Source organism: Tamandua tetradactyla, chromosome 1 (assembly GCF_023851605.1).
Source record: "Tamandua tetradactyla isolate mTamTet1 chromosome 1, mTamTet1.pri, whole genome shotgun sequence".
Classification (NCBI taxonomy): Eukaryota; Metazoa; Chordata; class Mammalia; order Pilosa; family Myrmecophagidae; genus Tamandua; species Tamandua tetradactyla.
The window spans coordinates 118,716,334-118,743,886 of record NC_135327.1 but is presented as its reverse complement, the minus strand read 5'-3'; the positions used below and the strand labels follow the sequence as shown (position 1 = coordinate 118,743,886).

Here is a 27,553-nt window from a genome sequence, read left to right as displayed (position 1 = left end):
TCCCTTTCCTCTTGTGCCCTCTACTGACAAAGTTTAGCATTGTACCTGCTGGTGAAGGAAAAATATTTAAAGGGTCCAGGTCCATTTCACAGAACAGACATTGGATAAATTTGGAGCCTAGAGGTAATAAATAATCAGCACCAAAACAAAATGCTTCCTAATTTTGCTCTGTTCCAGCAAATTGCAGTTGTCATTCATCGTGAAATTTGTGATACCTTCTTCCAGTTATCTTTTTTTTTCTTCACTGTTTTGGTTACAGTCCTAGCTTTTGTTTGTCTACTGATTCTTTGTCAGTGATATGCCTTTTTTTTTTTTTTAATTTAAATTTAAAAAATTGTTCATACTTTCTAAGCAAAAAAATGAATTTAATTATATTATAATTTAAAATAATAAATCTTTTAATTACCAATAATAAAAGTCATAGTATCCTGCATAAAATATTGAAATATTCATTATATTGGTGCCTAGGATAAAACATCATTCTCACTGAATCATGTCTTTTGGCACTGCTTAAATTGGTACCAGAAGTGACATATGCATCCTCCCCATTACCATACAACGTCATCTGACACAATACAACTGTTAAAGTGAAGTGTTTCCTTTCGTAACAGTAAAGTTGTATTTAATGGATAATATTTTTCTGCTTCAGTTTATTTTTTAACTTTTTGGTTTCATGTGTTCATATGCCATTTTTGTCCTCTTCACTGAAATGTCTGTCATGTCTTTTGTCCATTTTCTAACTGGTTTATTGTTTTTTATTGAATTTTCAGAATTCTTTATATATTCTAGATACTAGTCTTTAATTGAATATGTGGTTTACAAATATTTTCTCCTAGTTTGAGGCTTACCTTTTCATACTTTTAATAGGATCTTTCTCAGAACAAAAGTTTTTAATTTTGATGAAGTCTGATTTAACATTTTTTCATTTCGTAGATTATGCTTGTAGCATCAAGTCTAAGAACACTTCACCTAACTAGGCATCACAAAGATTTGGTCTTGTTTTTTTGCAAAAATTTTATTGTTTTCATTTTATGTTTGTTTATGTTCCGTTTTGAATTACTTATGCACATGGTATGTTTTAGTTTGCTAGTGCTGCCAGAATGCAATATACCAGAAATGAGTAGGCTTTTATAAAGGGGATTTATTAAGTTACAAGTTTATAGTACTGAAGCCTTAAAAATGTCCAAATTCTGGCACCCAGAGAAAGATACTTTGACTCAAGAAAGTCTGATGATGTCCAGAACATCTCTGTTACCTGGGAAGTCACAGCAGGCATCTACTTTTCCTTTGGTTTCTGGTTTCAAAGAGCTTCTCCAGGAACATTTTCTTTCTTCATCTCCAGAGATCTGGTGTGTTGGTTATGGGCTCTCTCTAAAATGTTTCCTCTTTTAAAGAACTCCAGTAAACTATCCAAGACACACCTTAAATGAATGGAGTCATGTCTCCATCTACTCTGTGCTGGTTTGAAAGGATGTATGTCCCCTAGAAAAGCCACATTTTAATCTAAATCCCATTTCATAAAGGCAGAATAATCCCTATTCAGTACTGTATGTTTGAAACTGTAATCATATCATCTCCCTGGAGATGTGATTTAATCAAGAGTGGTTGTTAAAATGGATTATTTATGGAAATATATATGTCTCCACCCATTTGGGTGGGTCTTGATAAGTTTCTGGGGTCCTATAAAAGAGGAAACATTTTGGAGAATGAAAGAGATTCAAGAGAGCAGAGAATACTGCAGCACCATGAAGCAGAGAGTCCATCAGCCAGCGCTTTGGAGATGAAGAAGGAAAATGCCTCCTGAGGAGCTTCGTGAAACAAGAAGCCAGGAGAAGAAGCTAGCAGATGATGCCGTGTTTGCCATTTGCCCTTCCAGATGAGAGAGAAACCCTGACTGTGTTCACCATGTACCTTTCCAGATGAGAGAGGAATTCTGACTGTGTTCTCCATGTGCCTTCTCACATGAGAGAGAAACCCTGAACTTCATCGGCCTTCTTGAATCAAGGTATCTTTCCCTGGATGCCTTAGATTGGACATTTCTATAGACTTGTTTTAATTGGGACATTTTCTCAGCCTTGAAACTGTAAACTAGCAACTGATTAAATTCCCCTTTTTAAAAGCCATTCTGTTTCTGGTATATTGCATTCTGGCAGCTAGCAAACTAGAACAGATTTTGGTACCAGAAGTGGGGTGATGCTGCTGCGGTTTGCAAATACCAAACATGTTGAAACGGCCTTTTAAATGGATAAGGGGAAGATTCTGGAAGAGTTGTGAGAAGCTGAATAGAGAAGGCCTAGAATGCTTTGAAGAGACTGTTGGGAGAAATGTGGACTCTAAAGACACTTCTTATAAAGCCTTAGACAGAAATGAGGCATATGTTATTATAGACTGGAAGGAAGATGAGCCTTGTTTTAAAATGGCAGATAATCTGGCAAAATTGACTAGTGGCTTGGCTGGAAGGCAGATTTTAAAAGCCATGAACTTGGATATTTAGCAGAAGAGATCTCTAAATAAAATGTGGAAAGTGCAGCCTGGTTTCTCCTCACAGCTTATAGTGAAATGCTACAGGCAAGAGATAAGCTGAAAACTGAACTCTTGGGTATGAAGAAACCAGAAATTAATGTCCTGGAAAATTCTGGGCTTCCAGGAAGGGAGACCCCAGAGAATAGTGTTCCATGTGAGGATTTGCCAGATGTGGAACCAGTCAGCCATTTTAGAGAAAGTCAGGATTGGACATGGAGTTATCCAGGAAGGATTTGTGGAAACTCCTTATGTCTGATGGGTATGATCTGAGGCTACCCCATAGAAAGCCAACGAGAGTGCTGTGGGACCTGTATAAACAGCTGCTGCCAGTCTAGACTGCAGGACTCAGAGAAGGGACACATTGGAGGAAAAATAACTTCAGAGGCAAAACCATGGAGACCGGGGTCTGAAGTGAAGAAGCCTCGGGCCAGGAGAGCGGACCCACCCAAGCTCATAAAGAGGGTGAGTTTGCCCCAAAGCCAGAGGATGAGCCTTCCACCTGGTTGCAGTGAAAGAGTCATGCTGCTTCAGGCCTTGGAGACGATGAAGCACATTCTTTGGGGTTTGGGGAGAGCCTGGCTTCCACCACATGGTAGGGTTGAGCATGTGCCCTGGAGATGGCAGAGAGCCTAGGTGCAGCCCCAGTGCTTGGAGAGGGTGGAGCCGAAAAAAGGGTGGTCTCCCCAGTGTCCCCCAAGGTTGCGTTTGGAGAGAGGCATGCCTCTGCATAGGCCTTTGGAAAGGGTGAGACTGCCACTTCCTAAAGCCCGAAGACAAATGATTCTCAGACTTTGAAATCTAATGGACTTTGCCCTGCGGATTTTTGAAACTGCGTGGGTCCGGTGACCCCTGTGTTCCTTCCTCCCTATGGAAATGTCTATACGTATTCTATGACTGTTCCTCCTTTGTATGCTGTCAGCAAATAACTTGTTATGAGTTTTCACAGGTCCAAAGCCAGCGATCTTTGGAGATGAAGAAGAAAAATGCCTCCCAGTGAGCTTCATGAAACTGGAAGCCAGAAGAAGCTAGCAGATAATGCTGTGTCCACCATGTGCCCTTCCAGATGAGAGAGGAACCCTGACTGTGTTCGCCATGTGCCTTCTCACTTGAGAGAGAAACCCTGAACTTCAATGGCCTTCTTGAACCAAGGTATCTTTCCTTAGATACCTTAGAACTGTAAACTAGCACCTTATTAAATTCTCCCTTTAAAAGCCATTCCATTTCTGGTATATTGCATTCTCGCAGCTAGCAAACTAAAACATAGTCAAAAGGTCATACCCACAGTTGAGTGAATTACATCCCCATGGAAACAGTCTAATCAAGGGTCTTATAACTGAGTGTGTCACATCTCCATTGAAACAATAAAATCAAAAGGTTATACGTACAACTGGGTGTGTCACATCTCCTTGGAAACAATCTAATAAAAATTTCCATCCTAAACTTTGTGGAAATTTTGGGGGGATCTGTGCCCCGACAAGACTGGATTAGGAGAAAGAATAGGCTTTTCTGGGAGTACATAATAGTTTCAACCTAGTGCTTGGTAGGAGGCTTAGGTTGAGCTTTTTTTTTTTTGCTTTCTGATGTCCGTTTGTTGAAAATGCTGTCTTTCCTCCATTGAATTTCCACACATATAAAATTGCATTTGTAAAAAATCAATTGGACTTATTTGTATGAGTCTATTCCTGGGTTCCCTATTTTCTTCCATTGCTTCATGTGTGTGTCCTTCCTCCAGTACTAGACTGTCTTGATTACTATAGTTCTGTAATATGTCCTAACATCAGAAGGGTGATTCCTTCGTTATTCTTTTTATAAAATGTTTTGGCTATTCTAGGGCCTTTTTCTTTCTGTAAACATTTTAGAATAAGTTTATGTTTACAAAAAGCATTTCTAGGATTTTGATAGGAATTACATTTTAACGTATAGATCAATTCAGGAAGAATTGACCACTTACTATGCTGAAGTACTTCCATTTTTAAATTTCAATAAAATAAAATTTAAAATTCATTTTCTTTGGCATAGTAATCAGTTTTTCAAATACTCAATAATTATCATATTTGCTTGTGGCTACTCTTGGACAAAGCAATTTAGACTACTGTATATACTGTTTCCTATTTCTGAAACACCTCTTTCTATTGATCCTGCCTAATTTCTTAGCCTTTTAGACTCAACTTAGATGGCACCTTGTTCTGGACACCTTCTCTACCCCACAAGTCTTACTTCTCAGCCCTAGAGCTCCTATTGTACTCTGTGTTCATTTCTATTTATGGTAATTATTATGTACTCCTCTTCATTATTATACTATATGGCAGTTACCTGTTTACTTGTCTATACTCCCCTAAATTATAAGCTTCTTTGAATCAGAAATTCCTTGTATCCCTAGCACCTGACATTTAGTGTGTGCTCAGTAAATAATTGATAATGTACGAACAATAGTATCACATCAGGTTATTTTTGTGGTGACTGCTTATTCATTTTCTAGAATGGTGGTCTCCAAATTTTTGGAGCATATACCTTCCATGTGTCTATGTCTGTGTCTACCTCTATTTCTACATCTACCTCTACCTCTGCATCTATGTCTCTATCTTTATTATTTTATAGATTCTGAATGTATTAGTCATTAGCTAATATCTACAACATAGTATACACTTAGGGAGAGATTCCTCATATAGTTTAGTAATTTGGGACTGAGTTTTTTTAGACCTGATTATATTACCTTTTTTTTTTAAGTATGGTAGTACATTTGTTGCAACCAGTGAACCAATATTGTTACATTATTTAGTTAAAGTCCATACTTTATTCATATTTTGTTAGTTATTATTTAATATCCTCTTTCCCTTCCAGGATCCCATCCAGGATATCATATTACCTTTTGTTGTTATGTCTCTTTAGGTTTCTCTAGACAGTGACAATTTTTCAGGCTTTCCTAGTTTTTGATATCCTGACAGTTTTGAGGAGTCCTAATCATGTATTTTGTAGAATGTCCCAACATTGGAATTTTTCTGATATTTTCTCCATGATTAAACTGGGTTTATGGGTTGTGGGAAAGATGACCAGAGAGATAATGTACAATTTTCATCACATCGTGTCAAGGGCACATTCTTGTTTTTACCTCATTAATGTGTTTCTTGAGCTTGTACTAGTAGATGGAAAAATGTTTTTTTCTGTATTATCTTCTTGGTTGTCTGTTGTGCTGGTTTGAAACTGTTATGTACCCCAGAAAAGCCATGTTTTTAAAATCTTGATCCAGTCTTGTAGGTACAGCCGTGCTCTTTTAATCTTGACCCAGTAATGTAGGGTGAGACCTTTTGATTAGTTTTTTTCTATGGAGATGTGACACACCCAATTATGGGTATGACTTTTAGTTTAGATATTGATGTGGCCCTGCCCATTCAAGGTGGGTCTTAATTATTTTACTGGAGTCATTAAGAGACCTAATGCAGACACAGATGTTTGGAGATGCAGAGGAAAGTGCCAGGACCCACAGGATCTGCAAGAGCCTTGAAACCAGAAGCCAGGAGAGAAGCCCAGCAGACATTGCCATGTGCCTTCCCATGAGGTGCTAAGCAAGCCAGAACCCAGAGTTTTACCCCGGAGAAGCTAAGCGAGGGCCCACTGATACTTAGAGAGGAGGCCACTGCAATCAGAAGCACAAAACAACGAACCAATCAATGAGCAAGGACCTCAGATGCCACCCTCATGCCTTCCCAGCTGACAGAGAAATCCTGGATGCCATTTGACCTTTCTTTGGAGTCAAGATATCTTTCTCTGGATGCCTTATTTTGGACTTGTAACTTAACAAATCCCCTTTATAAAATAAAATCCCCAATATTCCATTTTTGGTATATTGCATTCCAGCAGCGTTAGCAAACTAAAATACTTGTGCTTACATTGTTAATATTGCCTTCACTCAGATGATTTTTGATAGATAACTTTAAAGCCAACTTTCCATTTTATAAGGGTAATTTAATTGAGCCAAATAATTTAAAATGTAAATACATCTAACTGGCATGGCACACTGTAGCATATCCAAATACCATACACCAAAGGCAAATATGGGAATTATGGGGGAGGTCTCTGTCAGTTCCATTGTATTGGAGAACTCCTGTTTGTCCCTCATATTATTTGCTACCTATATCCTATATAACTCTGACTATGTGTCATACATCATGAAGATGCCATTGAGTACTGTAATCGAAATATTAGTAAAATTAAATTTACCTTGGGGTGCAAGGGTAGTTCTTGCCTGCCATACAGAAGACCTGGGTTTGATTCCCGGACCATGCACTTCCCAAACAAACAAAAAACAAAGAAACCAACAACAAAAAAACCCCGGACAACAAAATTGAACAAATGGTGCTGCAATAGCAGGCTACTCAGATGGAAAAAGAATGAAATGTGACCCCGCCATACAGCATACAAAAAAAAAAAAAAATTAAATTTACCTTATTTTTGAAATAAAAAAGTTTTTAAAAAATTCTAATATTTCTTCCCTTTCTGCAGTGTATTGCCTTGCACACTGTATCCCTGAGTAGCTCATATCTGATTTTGGAGACTAATGATCTAGAGACTAACAGAATTTCAAAGGTCATTTTAGTGGCTCCCTAAATTGAATCTTTTCTATGCTCTCTACACTATCTCAATTTATTCCTTTGTGCGTAGCATCCTTGTTTTGACACTTCCTTTCTATTTTTTGGCAAATAAGATTGGATACATATTGGTTGTTAAACTCTAGGTAGCTTACAAAACAAAGCAAACACACAAACAAATCGACCTTGGAAACCTTGTAGAAATTTCAGCCACTGCTAAATTACTGTCTTAAAAATTTTCTTTCAAGGGAGTGGGTTACTTTGGAGAACACATCTAGGAGGCTGACATTTATATTCTCTAGGAACATAGAATTTGAATACTTTTACTCTTTTCTCTTTTTTTTTGTTTTTTAATCTTTGTTTCTTCTCATATCATAAAAACTTTTCTAGTTTCCCCATGTTTATGAATAATATTTTGAAATGGGAAGATATATGAACTGTAACGCTAGAAAAAAAAAGAATACATACCAGGATTACTTTGAGGAAACTTAGTGAACAGAATATGAACTTAAACGTTTATTAGGACTAGTTATTTTATATCTAAGAAGGTTTTTAAGTATAGTTTATTAAAATACTTCAGCTTATAAATATTTGCTTCATTTAATTTATTCACAATTGTTATAAAGTAAGGCATATATCTTTGGCATTTTTGAAAGATTCATATTTGTGTTAGTTAGATTCAGTTGTCAACTTGGCCAGGTGAGCATACCTAGTCCTGTTGCTGCGGACATAAACCAATGGTACGTGAACCTTGGTATGTGAACCTCATCTGTTGCCAATTACATCTGCAGTCAGCTAGGAGGCGTGTCTGCTGTAATGAGTGACGTTTGACTTAATTGGCTGGTGCTTAAATGAGAGATTGCAACGTAGCGCTGCTAAACAGCTTGGCATTCCTCATCTCAGCACTTGCAGCTCAGCCCAGGCCTTTGGAGAAGTCACCCCGGGGAAAGTTGTTAGAACCCAGGGGCCTGGAGAGAAGACCAGCAGAGACCATCTTGTGCCTTCCACGTAAGAAAAGAGCCTCAGTGGAAAGTTAGCTGCCTTTCCTCTGAAGAACCAACAAAATAAATCCCCTTTTATTAAAAGCCAATCCGTCTCTGGTGTGTTGCATTCCGGCAGCTAGCAAACTAGAACAATATTATTAATAGATTCTGGTTAAAAGATTCTCTACACAGCAATATTGAAACAGTCTATACTTCTACATGTATTACCCTTCATATATGTAATGGTCATGACACACTTTTTTTGGCAGGGATTGGGGGTTGTCTCTATTAAAGAAAGCACAAACCTTATGCATATAGATTCTAATGTATTCTATTTTACTTTTACTTAATTCAGCATTTATGAACCATCTGTAATACTCAGAAAATTGAATCCACATTAACTAAATTATATGAAAGGTTAAATCTCTAATAAGAATGGTAAACTGCAAAGTATTCTAACTGGCATTGTATTATTAATAGTAAGGTACAGAAATTCACAATATTTGGTAATATGCTCATGGAAGTTAATATTTTATGCCTATTTGACGTTTTTTGAGTTGCTGCTTCCTGAATCCAATTTATTTTACTTTATATGATTTGGAGCATTTTGTGAAGCTCTTATTCATTTCCCTGTTTAAAAATAGGTATCAAAATGAATGCAGGTTTAGGGTTTTGGTCATTCCAGTAAACCGTTAGCAATTGCATATTTTTTCATTTGTGACTTTGCTGAGCTGTTCTCTTGTCATATATTTCTCACCTGAGGCATTATTGTTCAGAAGTGTAATTGCATGGACTTGAATACAATTTGAATAGGTATTCAAGCAAAAATTAACTGTTTGCTTTTCGTTTTTAGGTTGGAAAGCGTTCATTGTTTTCAGTTACTACTTCCAAATTTTAATGCTAAAACTCTTTAGCTCAGGTGAACCTCACCTCATAAAAGAGATGTATTCTAGAAAAGTTACTTTTGAGTGTTTATAATTTAGTTAATTAGTGACTTGAATTATGAAATTTAAGATTTGGTGGCCAATATAAATAATTAAAATAATTCATTAAAAAGTATACACACATAAATAGTAAACAGCCTGGGGCTATTATTACATTTTCCCTTATAAACTCAACAATATAAAGAAAATGTCTTACTGAAATCCTGTTTGAACAGAACATAGTATAAAGAAAAGCCACTTATTTCCCTTTAGACAGGTTGTTCATTCTACAGTAAAATAGCATGCATGTTTTCTAGGTTCTTTCGTTTCCAGGTCTCTATTAATCATGTGATTAAAATCAGCCTCTGTATCAACCCTAAAATCTTGGGAGCGTAATACAATAAATATTTATGTCTTGCTCTTGAAAAATGCAATATAGATGTGCCTGTTTAGGCAGCTCTTCTGGAGGATTCTCTACTAAGCAGTGGCACTGGAATGTAAACTCCATTTTTTATATGTCTGGCCAATAATGTGGCCACAAAAGGGGAAGAGAGAGTGTGGAGAGGATTGCGCTAGGGATTTTATGATCAGGGCTGCAAGTGGTATGTGTCACTTCCACCCAATTTCCTTGTCAGAACCAAGTCACGTGGTCCCCGTTTAATTGCAAGGGAAGCTGGGGAAATACAATTGAGCTGTTTTCCAGGAAGGGGGGAGAAAACCTGTTTTGTGAGTATTTAGCATTTATCTCTTCTACAATTGCCTAGAGTTTGTAGAAATTTTTGCCTCTTAGAAATGACTCATCTAGGAGATTCTTGAGAATTCTGTGATGTAGTTTAGTGCTAATTGAGGAAGTGGCTTTTATGATTTGAAGTTCAAATTTTAGTTTTTAGAAGATAGTTTTATCTTTATCACAGAAAACATGGTCTTGAAAGTCCTATATGAAATCTGTCTTAATGTTAAGGTTTTTCATGTCCTGAAAATAGGATTATGCATTAATTCTGCTTCAGGTGAAAGCCTCAAAACTGTGGTCAAGGATTTTAATGTATATAACACCTGTGTACTTTTCTACTGGGTCTATTTTTGTTTTATATGTTATCAGGGATGAAGCGTAAATTTGTTATTTAGCCTTTCATTCGGTGTATTTGTTTACTCCATTCATAAAAATTTAGTGATTTTGATGTTTCAAGTGCTGTGGTAGACATTAGGTATCCCTAATGCAGTGGACAGTATAAACATATCTTATGTGAAGCTTGATTTTAATATTTAGCTGTTATGACTGAATATAACTTATTGTATGTCTTACTCTATATTGTAATTTTAATCTATAGAGAATACTTTCCCAAACCAATATTGGAATAAATATTAATTTTGCATTAATAAGATTCTTAAATCTCACAAAGATTTATTTTTGCTTATATAATTTAAAAAATACTAAAAGAATTTTTTTACCCTTTTAAATTTATAATATGTATTTTTGGCTATGAAATGATAAAAAATGAATAGATACTGTAGTCATCTTGAAAAATATGAATTTTTTCCTGATAGCATATACATTTGAATATTTGAGAGAAAACTGAATTTTTGAAAGATAATTGGTATCATTGAGGATTTCAGGTTTAGGTTTTATTTCGTTTAAAGCAACATATGAGTAAAATTACCTTTATCTTTCTACTTCCTATTTTTTTTATTCTAACATACATGTTTTTATGTTTTTCTGATTTAAATGAATACATGTTCATGATTGAAAATAAAGAAAAAGATTGAATCTAACCCATTGTTGTTAGCCTTTTCATGTATAGCCTTATGATATTTAAACCATACATATACAGATAACCACATTCCACAAATGAGATCCTTCTGAAATACTGTTTTAAATTTTTTTCTTCATTAGAGAAGTTGTGGGTTTACAGAAAAATCATGTATAAAATACAGAATTCTCATATTCTACCCTGTTAACACCTTGCATTGGTGTTATAATTGATGATAGCACATTTTTATAATTGTACTGCTACCTACAGTCCATGATTTAACTTAGGATTCACTATGTAGTGTAGTTCCATGGATTTATCTTTAAATTTTTATTCCATTGCCATGTGTACAATCTAACTTTCCCCTTTTAATCACATTTGTATGTCAGTGCTCTTAAATATGTTTTCAATATTGTGCTACCATCACCACCATCCATTACCAAAACATGTAATACTATTTTATATACTATTTTTTCTTCTAACATTGTCATAGATGATTTCATATCACTAAATATTTATAGTCAAAACATGTTTTTAAATATTTCATGATACTATTTCCTACGGACATTATATGTTTTAACATATTTCTGTAACAATTAGGCTGTTTCCAGTTTTTGTCTTTAACTGTGATTTTCTTTTCTCTAAATCTTTTGAAGTAAAATATATATTAAGTTTAATTTTACAGAAGAGAAAAAACACTTAAGTGAAATGGAAGTAATTGCTGGAGTGCTGATAAGTGTTCATTATCAAAAAGGATAATACTTAAAATAATCTGTTAAGGTTAAGAAAAAAGATAATGAACATTAAAAAATTGGAATCACTGTACTTTGTCCATCTATTATTTTAAAAGTCTTTTTATTGTGAAAAATTCCATGCATATACCAAAGTAAATGGGATAAAATGATGAACCCCTTGTGCACCTATTCTTCAGACTTAACAGTTAGTAACATATGGGCAATCTTTTATCCATGCCAACCTCCTACCTCTCATTAGATTATTTAAAAATAAATACCAGATTTGATTTCATCCTTAAATATTTAATACCTCAGTATGCATTAAGAAATAAGCACTCTTAAAAAAGTTTTTTTAAACAAACTTCATACCATCTCAAACCTAACTCAATAATCAAAATTTCCCCATTGTCTCATAAATGTCTTTTTACAGTTGGTTTGCACAACTGTTCACATATTTCATTCATTTAATCTGTCTTATGTTAAATCACTTTTAAGCTGTAAATTTCCCTTTTATTTCCCCCCCTTGCTCTTTATTTGCTGAAGAAAGTAGGGGCTTTCTTTTATAAAACTTTTTGTATCCTAGATTCAGTTAAATCCCCTTGGTGGTATGTTTCTCTGTCCCCTATATATTTTTTTTATAAATTGTTAGTTACCTCTAGAGACTTGATCAGATTATTTTCTTGGCAAAAATGAGCCACGTGCGAGTCTGGGTATTTTCTATTGCATTGATATTCTTATTGCATAGACATTTCTCCAAAGAAGATTTTCCTGCTTTCCTGGAATCGGCTATTTCTGTAAGGGGTTCTGGTTTCTTATAGTGGAAAGTGGTATTTAAATAACACGATCTGTGTACTAGGAGTGCTCAGTGCTACTGGGCTAGTCATTGCTTTTAGGTCTTTTCAAAATGGATAATCCAAAAAACAAAAACAAGCAATAAGAGAAAATATAGATATATTTAACTTAACTACATTAAAAATAAAAATTTTTGCATGGGAGAAGGGAACCATAAGAAAGGTAAAAAGATAAATGATGAACTTGGAAACATTATTTGGAACTTATGTGACAAAAAATGGTTTCTTATCCTGTATAACAAGTTTATAAAAATTGAGAAGAAAAGGTCTAAAAAATCTTATTAAAACACAGGCAAGAAAAGTTTGACTAGCTTAATATATATGAAATGACACTTCACTGAGAAACAAATGTCAAAGACCTTTAGACATATGAGAGGGAAATAACTGTATATATATATAAAAGAAACAGGATAAACTAGAACCAAATGAAAATGATTACTCATGAGGGATGGAGAGGAAAAATACTGAATGATCCACTTGGTTATTTTGCTTTGAAGTTTTAGCAGGTTTTTCTAAGTTGTTATTTAATTTTGTCTTATAATTATGTAAAAAGTTTACATGGTAGCAGTCAAAATTGCAAAGTAAAATACTAGTCTAGTTTATTTCTGGTCTCCTCCATTCTGTTTAGTGATTGTGATGTCCCTGGAAGAAACCCAAATTTAGGTCCATGGAATTGTTAAAAGAGAATCTGACTAGTGGGACATGAGACTTTAAGTCAGGATGGCTTCTGCCTCAACTATTTTCCCTTATCCCAGGCAGCAGCAACTAGTACATTTCCCTTTAAATATCTTTTATTCAACACCTCTCAGATAGCCACCTCAGCACTGGGAGAATTGTGAGGAGGCTAGATAAAGGTAAGTCTTTGTATAAATACAGACAACCCCAATTCTTTGAGATCTTTTCTAGTCTCTCTGGTACTTAGTACTTGTGCTAGAAATGTGAGCTGTGGTGTTCAAGGCCACCACTGATCTGAAGAGTGCAGTATGGGACTAAGGTAAGTTAAAATGCTGAAAAGTTCTATGAAATTCAGTTGTTCTTGATTAAGCTTTCCATTAGTTCCCTTTGTTTCCAGACTTTTGAGAAAGCTGATTCTTCTTAGAGTTTTTGCTAGTCTATTTCTTGATTTCATGGAGGGCATTGGAGTTCCCTTCACCGTTTTCATTGATATCCAGTTCTATGAATTTTAATGTTTGGGAATAGTTCTATCCTGATGAAGTTGTTAAAGGAGAGGTGATAATAACAAGGATGTATGAAGAATGAATAAGCTAATGGAAAGGTATCCAATTAGAGATACATTGCAGCCAATTTTATCTATGGGGCTGGAGTGAAAGGCAGAAGTCAGGGTTTGAGCTTAGATTTTGATTGGTAATGTTGAAGTCCTTAAATTTACAAGTGCGTTTATAGAAAGAATAGGCTTGAGCTTTGGAGAAAAAAACCTAGTCAACGCAGATAAGAAAATCTGTGAAATGGGTGCAATAGGGCTTTTCTTTTAAAAATGGAAAAACTAGTTTTGAAATTTAATAAAAGCTAACAATTTCTACTTGTGCCAGTTTTTTTTTTTTTTTTTTTTTTTTTGTCATCTCCTACTTCACAATTAGCTACTTTTGGTGGGGGGTTAGAACAAGAAATAATTATACAGCAATGTTTCTCTGCCCTTTGTACTTACTGCTTTGTACTAAAAGAAATAAGAAAGACCTGCATAATCAGCATCTTCTTTTTTTCTGTTTTCTTTCTTTCAATTACAGGCCTGCAGCTATTCTGTGAAAAAATACTAAGATGAAATTTACCAAAAATTCCAACCTATCTTGCCAACTTCCAGGGTGGAACACCAGAGGCTTTAAATTATCTGGAAATTTTAAATAATCCCTTAAATTTAAAAAGTCCATTTTGTTAATATTATATAGACTGAATTATTACCTCTTGGGAATTTCAAAATACTTTCTCTCTAATGACTTGTGAGTTATTTCTTTTATAAAAATCAATACATAATTAGCCTGGAAAAGGAAAGATATGATCTTAGAAGTTTTAATTGCTCCCTCAGTGTATTTTACCAAGTACTGGCATTTTTTTTTAATTGAAAAGGAAGACAGTATACTATAGACTATATTATTGAAAATAGAAACACCAGAAGCATTTCCCTAACATACTGGTTTAGATAATGTTAACATTATTATTTAAGTTAGTATTATATCTGTTATATCTGTTAATGAAATTTAGAGATAGGAAGGAATTCAGTGTAGAGGTGAATATTTAATTTTGTGAACATGTTTCTTTAAAATATTCTTGTTCTTTCATGTGGGAGACCCCCGTTCAATTCCCAGACCATGCACCCCCCCAAAAAAAAAATCTTATAAAATATTCTTGTTTCATCACTGCAGGAGCGTTAGTATAAAATCTTTTACTATGTATATGCACACAGAGATTATTTGTGTGCCTTGGCACCTGGTTTCATTAAAAGGCCAGGACTTACCTCAGTTAGGAAATTTACTAAGGGGTATAGAACCTTGAACCGTATGGTGTAAAGCATTTCCAATTTTCTGCATTTTCTTATTGTCTTAACGTGACATATAAAACTAGGAAATGGGAAAGGTGAGAATTAGAGGGTCCTTCAGGTAGTGTTCTCTTTACTCAGTAGGCAGCATATCTTTAAGAATGGGAGAAAGTTCCAGCCTACTCAGTCATTGCCAGGTTCTTCTTAGATCCTGTAGTGACTAAGATTTTTAATATATGAAGTGGTTCTGACCACAACTTGTTTTAAAACTGTAGGCCAGCAGGTCAGACTGCCTTTAGAAATTGATCTTAAGGCCCAGTTCAGTTGAATGGAGTGTATATCAGATTTAACTATGTGTGTGGCCTGTGTGTCTTTTTCATTATTAGGATATTTGAAAAGTGTTTGTTTTGGAAATTTAAAACTTTTAAATTTTGTGCAGGAAATTTTGTAAATTGACTTAGGAGTCTTTTAAAGATAACTTCATAAAGTTGTGTGAGGAGTTATGTTTAAAAAGAATGGATAAGAGCTGTATGTGACGTGGTAAATTTGTTTCACAAAAGAATAATTTTCCTTAAGCCGATACTCCTTAAGAACAGTTTAACATTTATCAGAAGTAAGACAGAGCTTAAATTTGAATTTGATATCTATATAGGCAGGTGCATTTTAAATGATTAGAAATTGTTTTCATATTTTTCAGTTTTGAATTAATTGATGAGTTGATCATCATGGAAATTTGCCAAATTTTTCTTTATTGTGATTAAAGTCTAACATTATACTTAATATGATGAAGTTGTTTACTGTAGCCTAATATGTAAATCTTTGTTTCTGTAAAACTAGTCTAATATATTTGTGCTAAATATATATGTAAAATGATACTGGAGAAAGTTTTCCTCGATGTTTTAGGTCAATTCTTTTTATCTTGAGATCATATTGAATATATTAAATTTCCATTTAAACATAAAGGTAAAATAGTTTACAAAGATTTCCAAGCCTTAAATATTTTAATATTTTTGTGTCTTTTTAAAATTTTTTGAAATTTAAAATGCACCAAGGTAGAACCAAATTACCAAAGATCATGCTAAATAAGACTCTGTAGTTGCTTTAATTTTATGGTGATATTTTTAAGAAACTAAAACAACTTATAGCCCTGTCTGGATCAAGACGGTGGAGTGAAATGCTTCATGGCGTCAACCCCCAACAGAAGCTTTAAATAATTGGCAAGAACTGGCAGAAGCATCTTTCTCAAAACTCCAGAAAACAGTTAAAGGACTGCAATAACAGAGCAAACACTGAATCAAGGAAAAGGCTACTGAAAAGCCTAGGACTGTGAGGAAACTGTTTCCTAGGGTGTAAATGGAGTGATTCCAAGGGCCACATGTTCATACCCAATTCCTAGGGCCACATGCGCATGCCCAAGACAAGATGCATGCACAGAAAGGATCAGGATTGCCCCTAGGCTTTGGCTTGGAGCTATCACCTGAACTCATTGTATGGATAAGCCTGAGAGCAAACACTTGCATAGGTCAATCTGCATATACTAGGAAAGGTGTTTTCTTTTGTTCCTTCTTCTTCTTCGTTTTTTGTTAGCTTCTGGCATTCCATTCAGTGAACTCTTGGCCATCATAATACTAGCTAGATACAAGATTAAGGAACAGATACCTCAGAGTCTAAGATTTCAGCAGTAACAGATTAAAATATCAAAATGTGCAGATTTCAACAAAATGTTACAAAAGATGCAAAGGAACAGGAAATGATGGCCTGGGCAAAGGAGAGATTAAAGTATTAGAAACCATCAATGAGGATGACCAGACCCGGGACATACTAGACAAAGACATTTTTAAAGTGGCCCTAAATATGCCCAAAGAGCTAAAGGAAGTCATGGACAAAGAACTAAAGGAAATCAGGAAAATGTTAGATGAACACAGTGAGAAGAAAATATGAAAAGGAACCAAATACTGCTGAAAACCATAGCAACCAAAATTAAAAATTCTCTAGAGGGGTTCAACAGTGAATTGGAGCTGGCAGAAGAAAGAATTGGAGAACTTGAGAATGAGACCATTGAAATCATTCCCTCTGAGTAGCAGAAAGAAGAAAGAATGAAGAAGTGAGCAAAGTGTGAGGAATGTGTGGAACACCATCAAGCATACCAGTGTACTCCTGTGGGATCCCAGAAGGAGAAGGAAGAGGGAAAGAGAATACTCAAAGAAATAATGGCTGAAAACTTCCCAACTTTAACAGAATTCATGAATATATCTAAGATGCTCAACGAACTCCAAATGGGATAGTTCCAAGCCACAGCATATTATAATCAAACCGTCAAATGCCAGAGATAGAGGGAATTCTGAAAACCACAAGAGAGAAGCAATGTGTCATGTACAGGGGAACCTCAATAAGATTAAGTTTTGATTTCTCATCAGAAACCATGGAGGCAAGAAAGCAGTGGAATGACATTTAAAGTACTGAAAGTGAAAATTTGCCAACCTATGTCTGGCAAAATTGCCTTTCAAAAATGAAGGAGAGATGAAGACATTTCCAGATAGACAAAAGCTGAGGGAATTCCTTACCACTAGACTGGCTAAAGAGAATTCTGGTTGAAAAGAAAGAACAATATAAAATAGATTAAAGCTGCAATAAGAAATAAAGAGCTCCAGTAAGGGTAATGACATGGTGTTCTAGTTTGCTAGTTACTAGAATGCAACACACCAGAGATGGATTGGCTTTTAATAAAAGGGGATTTATTTTGTTAGTTCTTCAGAGGAAAGGCAGCTAACTTTCCACTGAGGTTCTTTCCTATGTGGGAAGGCACAGGATGGTCTCTGCTGGCCTTCTCTCCAGGCTTGTGGGTTCCAGCAACTGTCCCCGGAGTGATTTCTTTCTGCATCTCCCAAGGCCAGGGCTGAGCTGCGAGTGTTGAGATGAGATATGCTGAGATGAGGTATGCTGAGCTGCTTGGGCTATGCTATGTTGAGCTCTCTCATTTAAGCACCAGCCAATTAACTCAAACATCATTCATTGCAGCAGACATGCCTCCTAGCTTGCTGCAGATGTAATGAGCAACAGATGAGGTTCACGTACCATTGGCTTATGTCCACAGCAACAGAACTAGGCACATTCACCTGGCCAAGTTGACAACTGAATCTAACTACCACACATGGGTAAATATAAATACCAGTACTTTTGTGTTTTTGGTTTGTAACTCCACTTTTTTGCTTCCTGCAGGATCTAAAAGTCAAATGCATAAAAAATAAAAATACCTCAGTGATTTTGGACTCATAATGCATAGACATATAATTTGTGACAAGAACTACATAAAGGTGGGGGAATGGAGGGGTATAGGAGCATAGTTTGTATATACTATTGAATATAAGTTAGCTTCAAAGGAAATGAGAGTATTACAGGTTCAGGATGTTAAATTTAAGTTCCAGTATTATGTTAAACAGAACCTGTCTTCTCTGCACATCAAAGTTTAATGGATGTCCTGAGGAAAAACACTTGTGCTGATATCCAGATTGCAAGCTAGATTAGCCACTTTTTTTCATTGCAAACCATTTTTACCTGAAAGAAGAACTATGAAACTATCATATTCAGAGTTTGGTATTTACAGATATTTTTTCAAAAATTTATGGAGTGAGGCAGTGATGTCAAGGAAAATAACTGACAGTCTTTATAGCCAAAGATAAAATTTTAATCTCCAAAAGAAATTTAGAATTTTGGCAAACTTCTGCCCACCACTGTAAGCATTAAAAGCTTCCAAAACTTTTAAGATTTTTCTGTTTAGATCAGTGGTGATATGATTGATGTCTTTGATGTTGCACAATGAAATAAGTCAGTATTTGGAAGATTGGCATAACACAGTGAATCAATAGTTTCAAATACATGGTGCTGTACAATTATGTTTGGATAAAAGATTCATTCAAACTGCAGGAAAGAGCAATGGATTTTAATAGAGTAGGTAAAGTTTATAGATATAATACATTGAACCTAATCTTTCAGAAACTACCATTTATCCAGTTTTGATGTAACATCAAAGAATAATATCCATAATACAGATAAAACTATTATTCCTCCTTTTTCCAACTAAGATACATCTGTGAAGCCATAGTTTCTCCAAATTATCATGACAGATTGAATGCAGATGCAGATATGAGAATCCAGCTGCCTTTTTTAATAAACAGCACATTAAAATGATTTGCAGAAATGTAAAACAAAACAGTGCCTTTCTTATCACAAGTTTTTTTTTGGGGGGGTGCATGGTCTGTGAATCAAACTTGGGTCTCCTGCATGAAAAGCAAGCATTCTAACTACTGAACTACCCATGCACCCACAAGTTTTTTTTAAATGGTATTTTCATACAAATATGCTGTTTTATGAGTTTGAGTTTATAAGTTTATAAGTGTATGAGTTCACAAATAAGTTTGTTATTTTATGAATTAATACTTTAGAAATAATTTAAATTTCTAATATGATAAATATTGGTAGGTATAATCCACATAAACAAAAGCTCTTTTTCTTAAAGAGTGTGAAGGATTTCTGAGATTAAAAATTTTGAGAAACACTGAACAGAGATGGTAATCTTTGAAAATATCATCAGTAACAAATAAGACATTGAAGGTTCCTATAAAGTGAAAATATCAAAATCTTAAGTTGTGAATCCTTATAAAATTTAGAAATAAATGGAATATTTGAAGGTAATACTCTGGGGGAGTGGTTCGTGGTAAGTTTAGACAACTTTATTTATCAATTACGGTGATATTTAGTGAGCACTAAATATTCATATGTCCATGTTTTTCATGGATGGTTTTTCTAGTGGGGGAAACAAAGTAATTTCAGATTTGGGTAAGTGCAGAGCAGGAAATTTAGGAGTCTGAGAAAGAGATTAGCAGGACCAACCTACTGCACATAGGTGAGTCAGGAAGGCCTCTCTGAGGAAGAGATATTTTAGCTGAGACCTGGGAGATGAGACGAAGCCAGCCATGAGAAAAGCATTCCAGGCAAGGGCATGCATTCTCACAAAGACACCCATCAAAAGAATTCTACAATATTTAAAGCCTAATACAAATAACATTAAAAATGTTAATCTCATCTAATTCTCCTAACAGTCCTGTGAGATAGATAGCGCAGATATCATTAGTGTACTTTAAACATTTGGTAGTTCTGGTGAATAAAGATATTTAGTTAAATAGAATAGAACAGAATAGAAAAAATACTTTTTTTTATGTATCATAGTATTAAGGATTTAATTTAGTATAACATAACAAGTATTATAAAATTTATTGATGCAGATTATATCACTAAAGGGCAAATTAAAGTTGCTTTATAACATATAAAATGTATAAATAGTCCAGTTACCTCAGTAATTTTTGCAATGAATCAGAAACTGTATTTAAAAAATTTAGTTTTACAAATATAATTTTAGATAGTGAAGAGTTGGCTTTAAGTAAAATAAATTATGTAATACAATGTAATGCTATCATTAAGCTTCTCAGAACTTTTTGATGAATTTAATAAACAAGAGTGTGCTTATTTTGCACTGACTACTCATTTTGGACATTATGACATACTTGATTGCATATGAATAATGTCAAGGACACACAGTGTAGTATAGTGGACAAGTGTAAGGAGTATTTGTGGAACATGCTTTTCCTGACATTTCCTCACCACTTCCCTAGCCAGGGACCTTCAATTTTCTTGTTTTTATTCTCTTTTTTTCTACTGCTGTAAGTTGCTAGAGTCTCAGATGATTCCTGAGTCTGGGCTTGGTGCACTGGGCAGAAGAACCTGGGGAGCTTGACTCCAGAGAGGCCCAGCTTTAAGGTCACCTGAGAAATACACTTATTAGTGACACTAGTGTTACTTTCTAGTAGTTTGTATTTTGTGAATTGGTATGATGTATTTTAAGTGCTTAACTAAGGAAATAGTAGATTATTATTTGATGATGTTTTTTGTTATAAAAGTAGATAATCTGTTATCAATGATTTGAAAATTGTAAAACTGACGAAAGTGCCATGAAGCCAAAGTTATGTCATTGCTGATATAGATTCCATTTTTTTTCTATAATATAAAATAGTCTGTGTTAATGACTTGGGCAGCTGTGCTTTAAATCCCCAAGATATCTTTGAACTGAGTTATAATTTAGGTGACTTTCAGTTTTCTTATGGAGGGAGAGGTAGTTATTAATACTCCTTGAGGAGGCATGGCATTTTTAATCGGTTCTCTAGAGAAAACTTGACTAACTTCTCCAGACTTAAAGTTGTTGATTCACTGTTGCTAAATAGAATCTTATAATAATTGAATAATTTTGGAAGAAAGATAACTTTTTCCTTCTAGATCTAGTGGTAGTCTTTCTGTTTAGGAGATTATATTGAAGGAATGAAAATAACTTAATTTGCCAAAGCTCTGAAAAATTACCATGATTTTAGCTTTCCAGGAAATTGTGAGCAGAGCAACACAATATGTGTCTATTTTGTAAGGGAATTTATACTATGCCTTATGTAGTTCGTAAGATAAGCTTCTTCAGCTTTAGCTCCAATTCTTTTTTGTGGAAAAATTGTGATAACATTTTATGATTAAATCGCTTTTTTATGCTACCAAGGAAATTGTTTGCAGTTGTACCCATAAAACAAGTTTGTTTTTATTGTAAATTTTAATAGGACAGAATTATATAGCCAGATATTTTCTTGAATTATGCTCTATAAGGTTGATGAGTGTCTTAAAAATCATATATTCATAAAATATTTTAAACCAATTGATTTCACTGATAAAGGGGACCTATGATAAATGCTTTTCTAAATATGAATATCCTTAAGCTAAGCAAACAGTTAATCCTTTTATTTATAAAGTTTGACAGTTTGGATTTTTATGATATTGTGATTTCTTAAAGTAAAGATGTTTCTAATTGTACTTCTGGGCTACTTACTTGCAATATTGTTTTAAAGAAGGGCAAATTAGTAGATACGTGATTATACAAAGTAAATACTAATAGTGAGATCTTGAGTTTTATTTTGTTAATCTTTATGGACAAATTAATTAATTACAATAGACAAATTGATTTGTTCTCTGCTGGCAGGACAAATCATGAAAAAACAGAGCTATAACTATTCCAAAATTTCTCCTATAGTTTCTCTCCTCTTGGCTTTCTTTCCCTTCCATTAATAACTTAAATACTATTCATTATAAAAGAGAAAAATAGTACAAAAGTGTGTAGGACAAAATATGAAATGCTACCCCCCAAACCTTATGGGCATCCTTTTAGCCTCCTTTCTATTTACATTGTAAACATATAAATGTTTTATTACATATTTAAATCTTGTATATACTTTTAGTTTTTTTTTTTTTGAGGTGGGCATGCATGGTCCAGGAATCGAACCTGGGTCTCCCTCATGGAAGGTGGACATTCTAACTGCTGAACTACCTGTGTACCCTAAATCTGTATACATTTTAAAACAAAGGAATGGTGCACTACATAATTTTTTACAAGTTGCTTTTTTTACTTGTCTTGGAGAGCTTTTTTTTTTTTCATAGTATACGTTTATTACATGAGCTAGGATGGGAGAAGGAAATATTTGCCTTTCTAGGCCTTCATTTTCCCCAGGTAAAATTCCAGCTCCTTGCCCTCTAGTGCATAGCCATCTGCTCGACCACACTGGCCTGGTCTAGAAGCAACGCAGACAAAAAACTTGTCCAGTTGGAACTGCTTCTCAAGAAGCCTGTTGATCTTGGCATTCTTTTTTCCTTCCATCATATTTCTTCTGAATTTTTGTTTAAAAATCTCTTCCTCCTCAGGGGCGGAGCATAGTGGGACTCATACCACTGCTGATATGGGGTACTATCAGTGAGCACTACAATTCTTCACTAAGGCCTTGGTGAAGAGCTCATTATTGGATGCACTGTAGACAAAGCTTGTTATTGGATGCATTGTAGACAAAACAGATGATCCTTGTTTTATAGGTACAACCCCAGGAGAGGCTCCCTCCATGTAGCCTCAGGGTACAGTACTTCTTACTGCCTCGTCATACCCAGAAGTGTGTGTATGTGCCGGGGCTAGTCTTAATATTGGCAGCTGGGTATCCTAGCTCATGCTTCTTTTTCTTGTGTAGGGCTTTCCCTTGTCCCTGGTCTTGTGGTGCTTGTGCCACATGTCCTGGGGGATGTCCATCACATGGTGCTGGTTCGAAAGAGCTTAGAGAGATTTTTATGTTTGTACACGATGCTTGACTTTATTAATTTTAATTGTTGCATAGTATTCTATAGTATAGAGGTATCAAAGTTAATTTTACCAATCTTTATACCTCTTTCTTTATACATGTGGTATTTCCTTTAAAATAGAGAGGACTCAGGTTTTTTTGCCCTGGTATTCCTGTTATTCACACTTAGAGTCTCAACTAACTGATATCCGTAGATTTATTTTCTTGATTTTGGCTTTCTGTGACACTACTACCATTATCCTATGTTCAGATCCTATTTCCTCCTCCTCTTGCCAACTCTGTTCCTTTCTGGTATCTTTAAAAAATTGTGGCCCAGATTTGTTCATAAGACTATATCAGTTTCAATTTTTTTTTGACCAGTTATATAAGGAATTGTATTACACTTAGATTTCAACTTGTGGGGCAAATAGCACAAATCCAGTGATTCACATTATGAGTAGGGAAGGCTAATTTAAAGGCATACAAATTGAATTAAATTGAGGTTCCCCAGCCATGTGCTGAAGTGGCAGTTGGGAGGAATCCTGTCATTTTGGTGAGGAAATGTCTATGAAACCTTTTTAAAAATTACTGGTATATTGCACTTAGTTTTAAAAAATTATATATGGCTTAAAAATTATAATAATGCTAAAGTCTTTAAGAAACGTTTTCAAAAACTAAAGAAAAACTGCTGATAAGTTTAGACTTTCTTCATTAAACAATCTTAGTGTGTTCTATAATGAGCACTCACTAGAGAGGAGGGGAGAACCTAGTGAAACGGTTAATTGGTGGCAGGAGAGAATGAGGATCAAACAAGATTCATTAACATTTAGAACTACAAGGGTTAAAACTTTGTAATCATAATGACATCATTGGAATATAAAAGTCAGTTTCAAAATTGAGAAAAGATACCCTCGTAGCTAACAAGTTTTCCTCTTTGGACCTTGATGAATCTACAAGGAAGTTATTTGAAAAGTATTTCTAAAATTTGAGATGGTAAACATCAGACAATATTTGAATGAGTAAATTGCAGTTTACTTTTTTCTTTGCCAAACTTCAAAAGTTAATTTGCTTTTAGCAGTGAAGACATTTGGTATGCTTCACTCATTAAATGAAAAGAATTGTGAGCTATGATTTTTGGTTTATTAGTTAAAGCAATGTTGGAAGGACTTCCTCAAGAACTATAGGCTTATGATTAGACAAGACCAAGACTAGCTTTCAATGCCTGGGAAGGCTGATAAATAAGTTAAATTTAAAACCCATAGTTGAAATTCAAAAGCAATTGAGGTAGTTTTAGTCAAATGATATTTGTATGTAGTTAATTTCATTTATTTAAATTTACTTCTAATTGAATTTCTTTTTAAGTTATAAGGAGTTGTGCCATGTGTGTTTTTATGTATATATTTTTTTAATTGTGGAAAAATTTCTCACATATACAATGTAAAAAGAATATAATAAACTTCATGTACCCATCACCCAGCTTCAACATTCATCAACTCACGGCCACTCGTGTTTTATCTGCTCCCCTCACTCCAGGTTATTTTAAAACAAACCACAAACATTTTATTCACAACTATTTCAATATTTTGAAGATTTTTCCATGTTGATACGTAGGCATTTAATCCATTTGCTGTTACTACTCTATAATCCATTGGATGTATAATCCAAATAAACCTCAGTGTATTTGTCCTTTCTGCTTTTGAAGTACAATTAGATTGTTTCCAATTCTTTGCTTTAACAATCAGTGGCACAACGAACATTCTTGTGTATGCTTCTTGTACAAATGTTTGAAAATTTCTCTTGGGGCAGTGGGTCTCAGCCAGGGGCAATGTTGCTTCTCAGGGACATTTGGCAATATCTAGGGACATTTTTGGTTGTCGGTACCAGGGGTAGGTACTCACGCACCTAGAGGTATCTAGTGGACAGAGTCCGAGGGTTGCTGATAAACATACAACATGGCAAGGACAGGCTCCACACTCCCAACAAAGAATGAATATAAATTATCCAAAATGTCAGTAATGCCGATGTTGATAAATATATCTACAAGTGCAATCAGTGAAGCTTACGGTGTGTGCAATGTTTTTGTTTTGTTATTAAAAGAAACTAGTTTCTGTAAAACATGAAGAAAATATTTCCAATTCAAGTAAAAGGTTTGGAATATCTGGAGTTAAAATTAAAGCTTCTCTTTGGGAACATTGGCAGTCCAGCAATTATTAACAATTTGGATCTCAAATCAGATTGGATAGCAACATTAACTACAATTAAGTATTTCATTCACTTACCCAGAGTGTGCGTATAGTGACCTGAAATAGATTGGTACTTCCTGCCTGATTAAAAGATTACTTTTAGAGTCAGAATCTCAAAAATTTGGCACTTGTGCAGACAGTGATAGTTGGAGAAGTTGAAGGTACTGATTGAATGAGAGGAAAATTACAGCATGAAAATAGAGAGTTTTTCCCTGACAGAGATGAGAAGGTCGTTAAATATTGAAGGCTCAAAGATTTGAAAAATTTCTTTCTCTTTTGCATGATTTTAATTGAAGATGTGTATGAACTTAATGAATTTTGAGATCCACTTTTAAGTCTGTAAGATTAATGACCCCTCTTTGAAAATCATGAGAGCTCTGGTGTTAGAAATATATGCTTGCATTGTACATACAATTACACATACAATTTTGGATGGTTTATGAATGCTCTGTAGCCCATCCATGCTCACCCTCCCCACCAGGATCTTCAGGTTAAGAATTTTGCTAAAAGTCTGTTAAATCTCTTAAAGTGCTAAAAATAAGATATATTTGAAATTATCATTAAATAGTTAGAGACACAAAATATTGTTTGTATCTTCTCCAAATCAGAAAACTCAGGGATGGGGAAAAAAGATGACTTGGAATTAAGTCTTCAAGCCCTCAACATTAAATAAGTGAACACAGATCTTATTTTAACTTTAAGGCTATAACCTACATTTTTCTTTCTCTTTTTACTAGGCATATGCAGCAGTACTATGGCAACAAGCTAACGAAAGCAGACAAAATTCAAATGAAAAATCATGTTTTGGAACTGCCCTCCCAGCAGAAAAACTGAATGACTTTCGTGATGAACAGATTGGACAGTTGCATGAGCTAATGCAAGAAGCCACTAAGCCCAATAGGCAATTTAGTATTACTGAGTCTACCAAACCAGAATTTTAGTCTATACAGTAAAGCTTAGCAAAGCATTTTAAAGCTCAGGCCCCTTATTTTAAATATCAGTGTTTATTTTTAAAATTTGTCAGCTTTTAGTCTTTAAGAATGCTGGGTGTTAATGAAATATTCTTTTATTTTTGGATGTTAAGAATGCCCTGCTCTGTTGGGTTGGTGTCACTCGTAGACATTTGAAAAACTTTACAACATTGTTGGAATAACAGTACTTGCTGGATGGGATTTGTTTTTTGAACTAGATAAGAAAGAATGGCTCTAAATGGACAAATTTCTGGAATTTGGCTGATAATTTTTTATGTAAATTTATTTGTAATGTTACTTCTGTATTAGCTATATGACTTTTCTGTAGCTTTGTCAGATAAGCATATCATGATAGATAGGGAATTCTAAACAAGATTATTGTTTAAATCCATTGTCATTCTAAAAGTTTCATCACTTCTATTCTAATAATAAATATATGGTTATTTTTTTGAAAATCCTCTCTTCCTGAGTCATTGTTTATTCACAATGACATATTAAAGAGAAGCTTTAAGATTCAGTATTATACTATCATTTGTATAATATAAAAAGTAAAAGAGATTTCTACAGTGTTTGTTAATAAGAAATGACCCCTTTAAGTGAAATAATTTTTAGTTACCCTGATAATCTCACTACCTAATGGCTGGAGAAGTAAAACCACTTTTATAGACTTTTCTTACACTTAAGTTGATTTATAAACTAAAAAATCAAATGGTAAACCCATTCACATCATAAAAAATGTATTATGAATTTTTAAAAATATAGCAAGCTAGAATGATTTGTGTCTTTAGTTATGGATGTTACTCTGAGATTCTGAAGCAATCATTTTTCAGATGCAGTTGCATTAACTCAGATCTTTAAAAAACGATTTGTGTTATCTCTGTATAATTTTGCTGTCTCACGAGTGCTGTCTGTATTTGACTGCCAAGCAGTCAGTCCTTTGTTCCATCTTTCTTTGATTCAGCATTTCAGTATTTTCTTTTTGAAATATAGGCAGTCAGTCAATCAATAATTGATCTAGTGTCTACATTATAATAGACTCCAGGAATACAACAGTGAATAAGCTAAAACCCGTGTCTTCAAAAGTTTAAAGTCTAGTTGTGCATTCAGGAACCCTGTTTCATCATGAAGAAATACTTTACTTCTTCAAACTATTTACAGTGTTATCCTTTTCATCTTTGTTCCTAATAAAACCTAACACTGGTGAGGATATTGCTTCCTCTGTAGTCTTGTGAATGGGAGTTGTGAATTCTTTTACAACTCACTGTAATACTCTTTTGTCCCTTTCAAACCATCATTATGCCACCTTCACTTACCCTT

The 27,553-nt window shown here is 34.5% G+C and overlaps 1 protein-coding gene across 2 annotated transcripts in view; it reads left to right on the top strand.

The window, feature by feature from the left end:
* Positions 1–26,691, top strand: part of SDHAF3 (succinate dehydrogenase complex assembly factor 3) — a 55,784-nt gene extending 29,093 nt beyond the window's left edge. Inside the window, exons 1-2 of one of the 2 annotated variants that reach the window (XR_013160406.1) lie at positions 20,269–20,653; positions 26,003–26,115. Coding sequence is in view for 1 of the 2 variants with exons in the window: in XM_077123237.1 (XP_076979352.1) it covers positions 26,003–26,206 (204 nt within the window). In the remaining variant the exon portion in view is untranslated. Of the gene's footprint in view, positions 1–20,268; positions 20,654–26,002 lie in introns of those variants that run through there. The other variant, XM_077123237.1, reaches the window with a different exon arrangement.
* Positions 26,692–27,553: the final 862 nt, after the last annotated feature.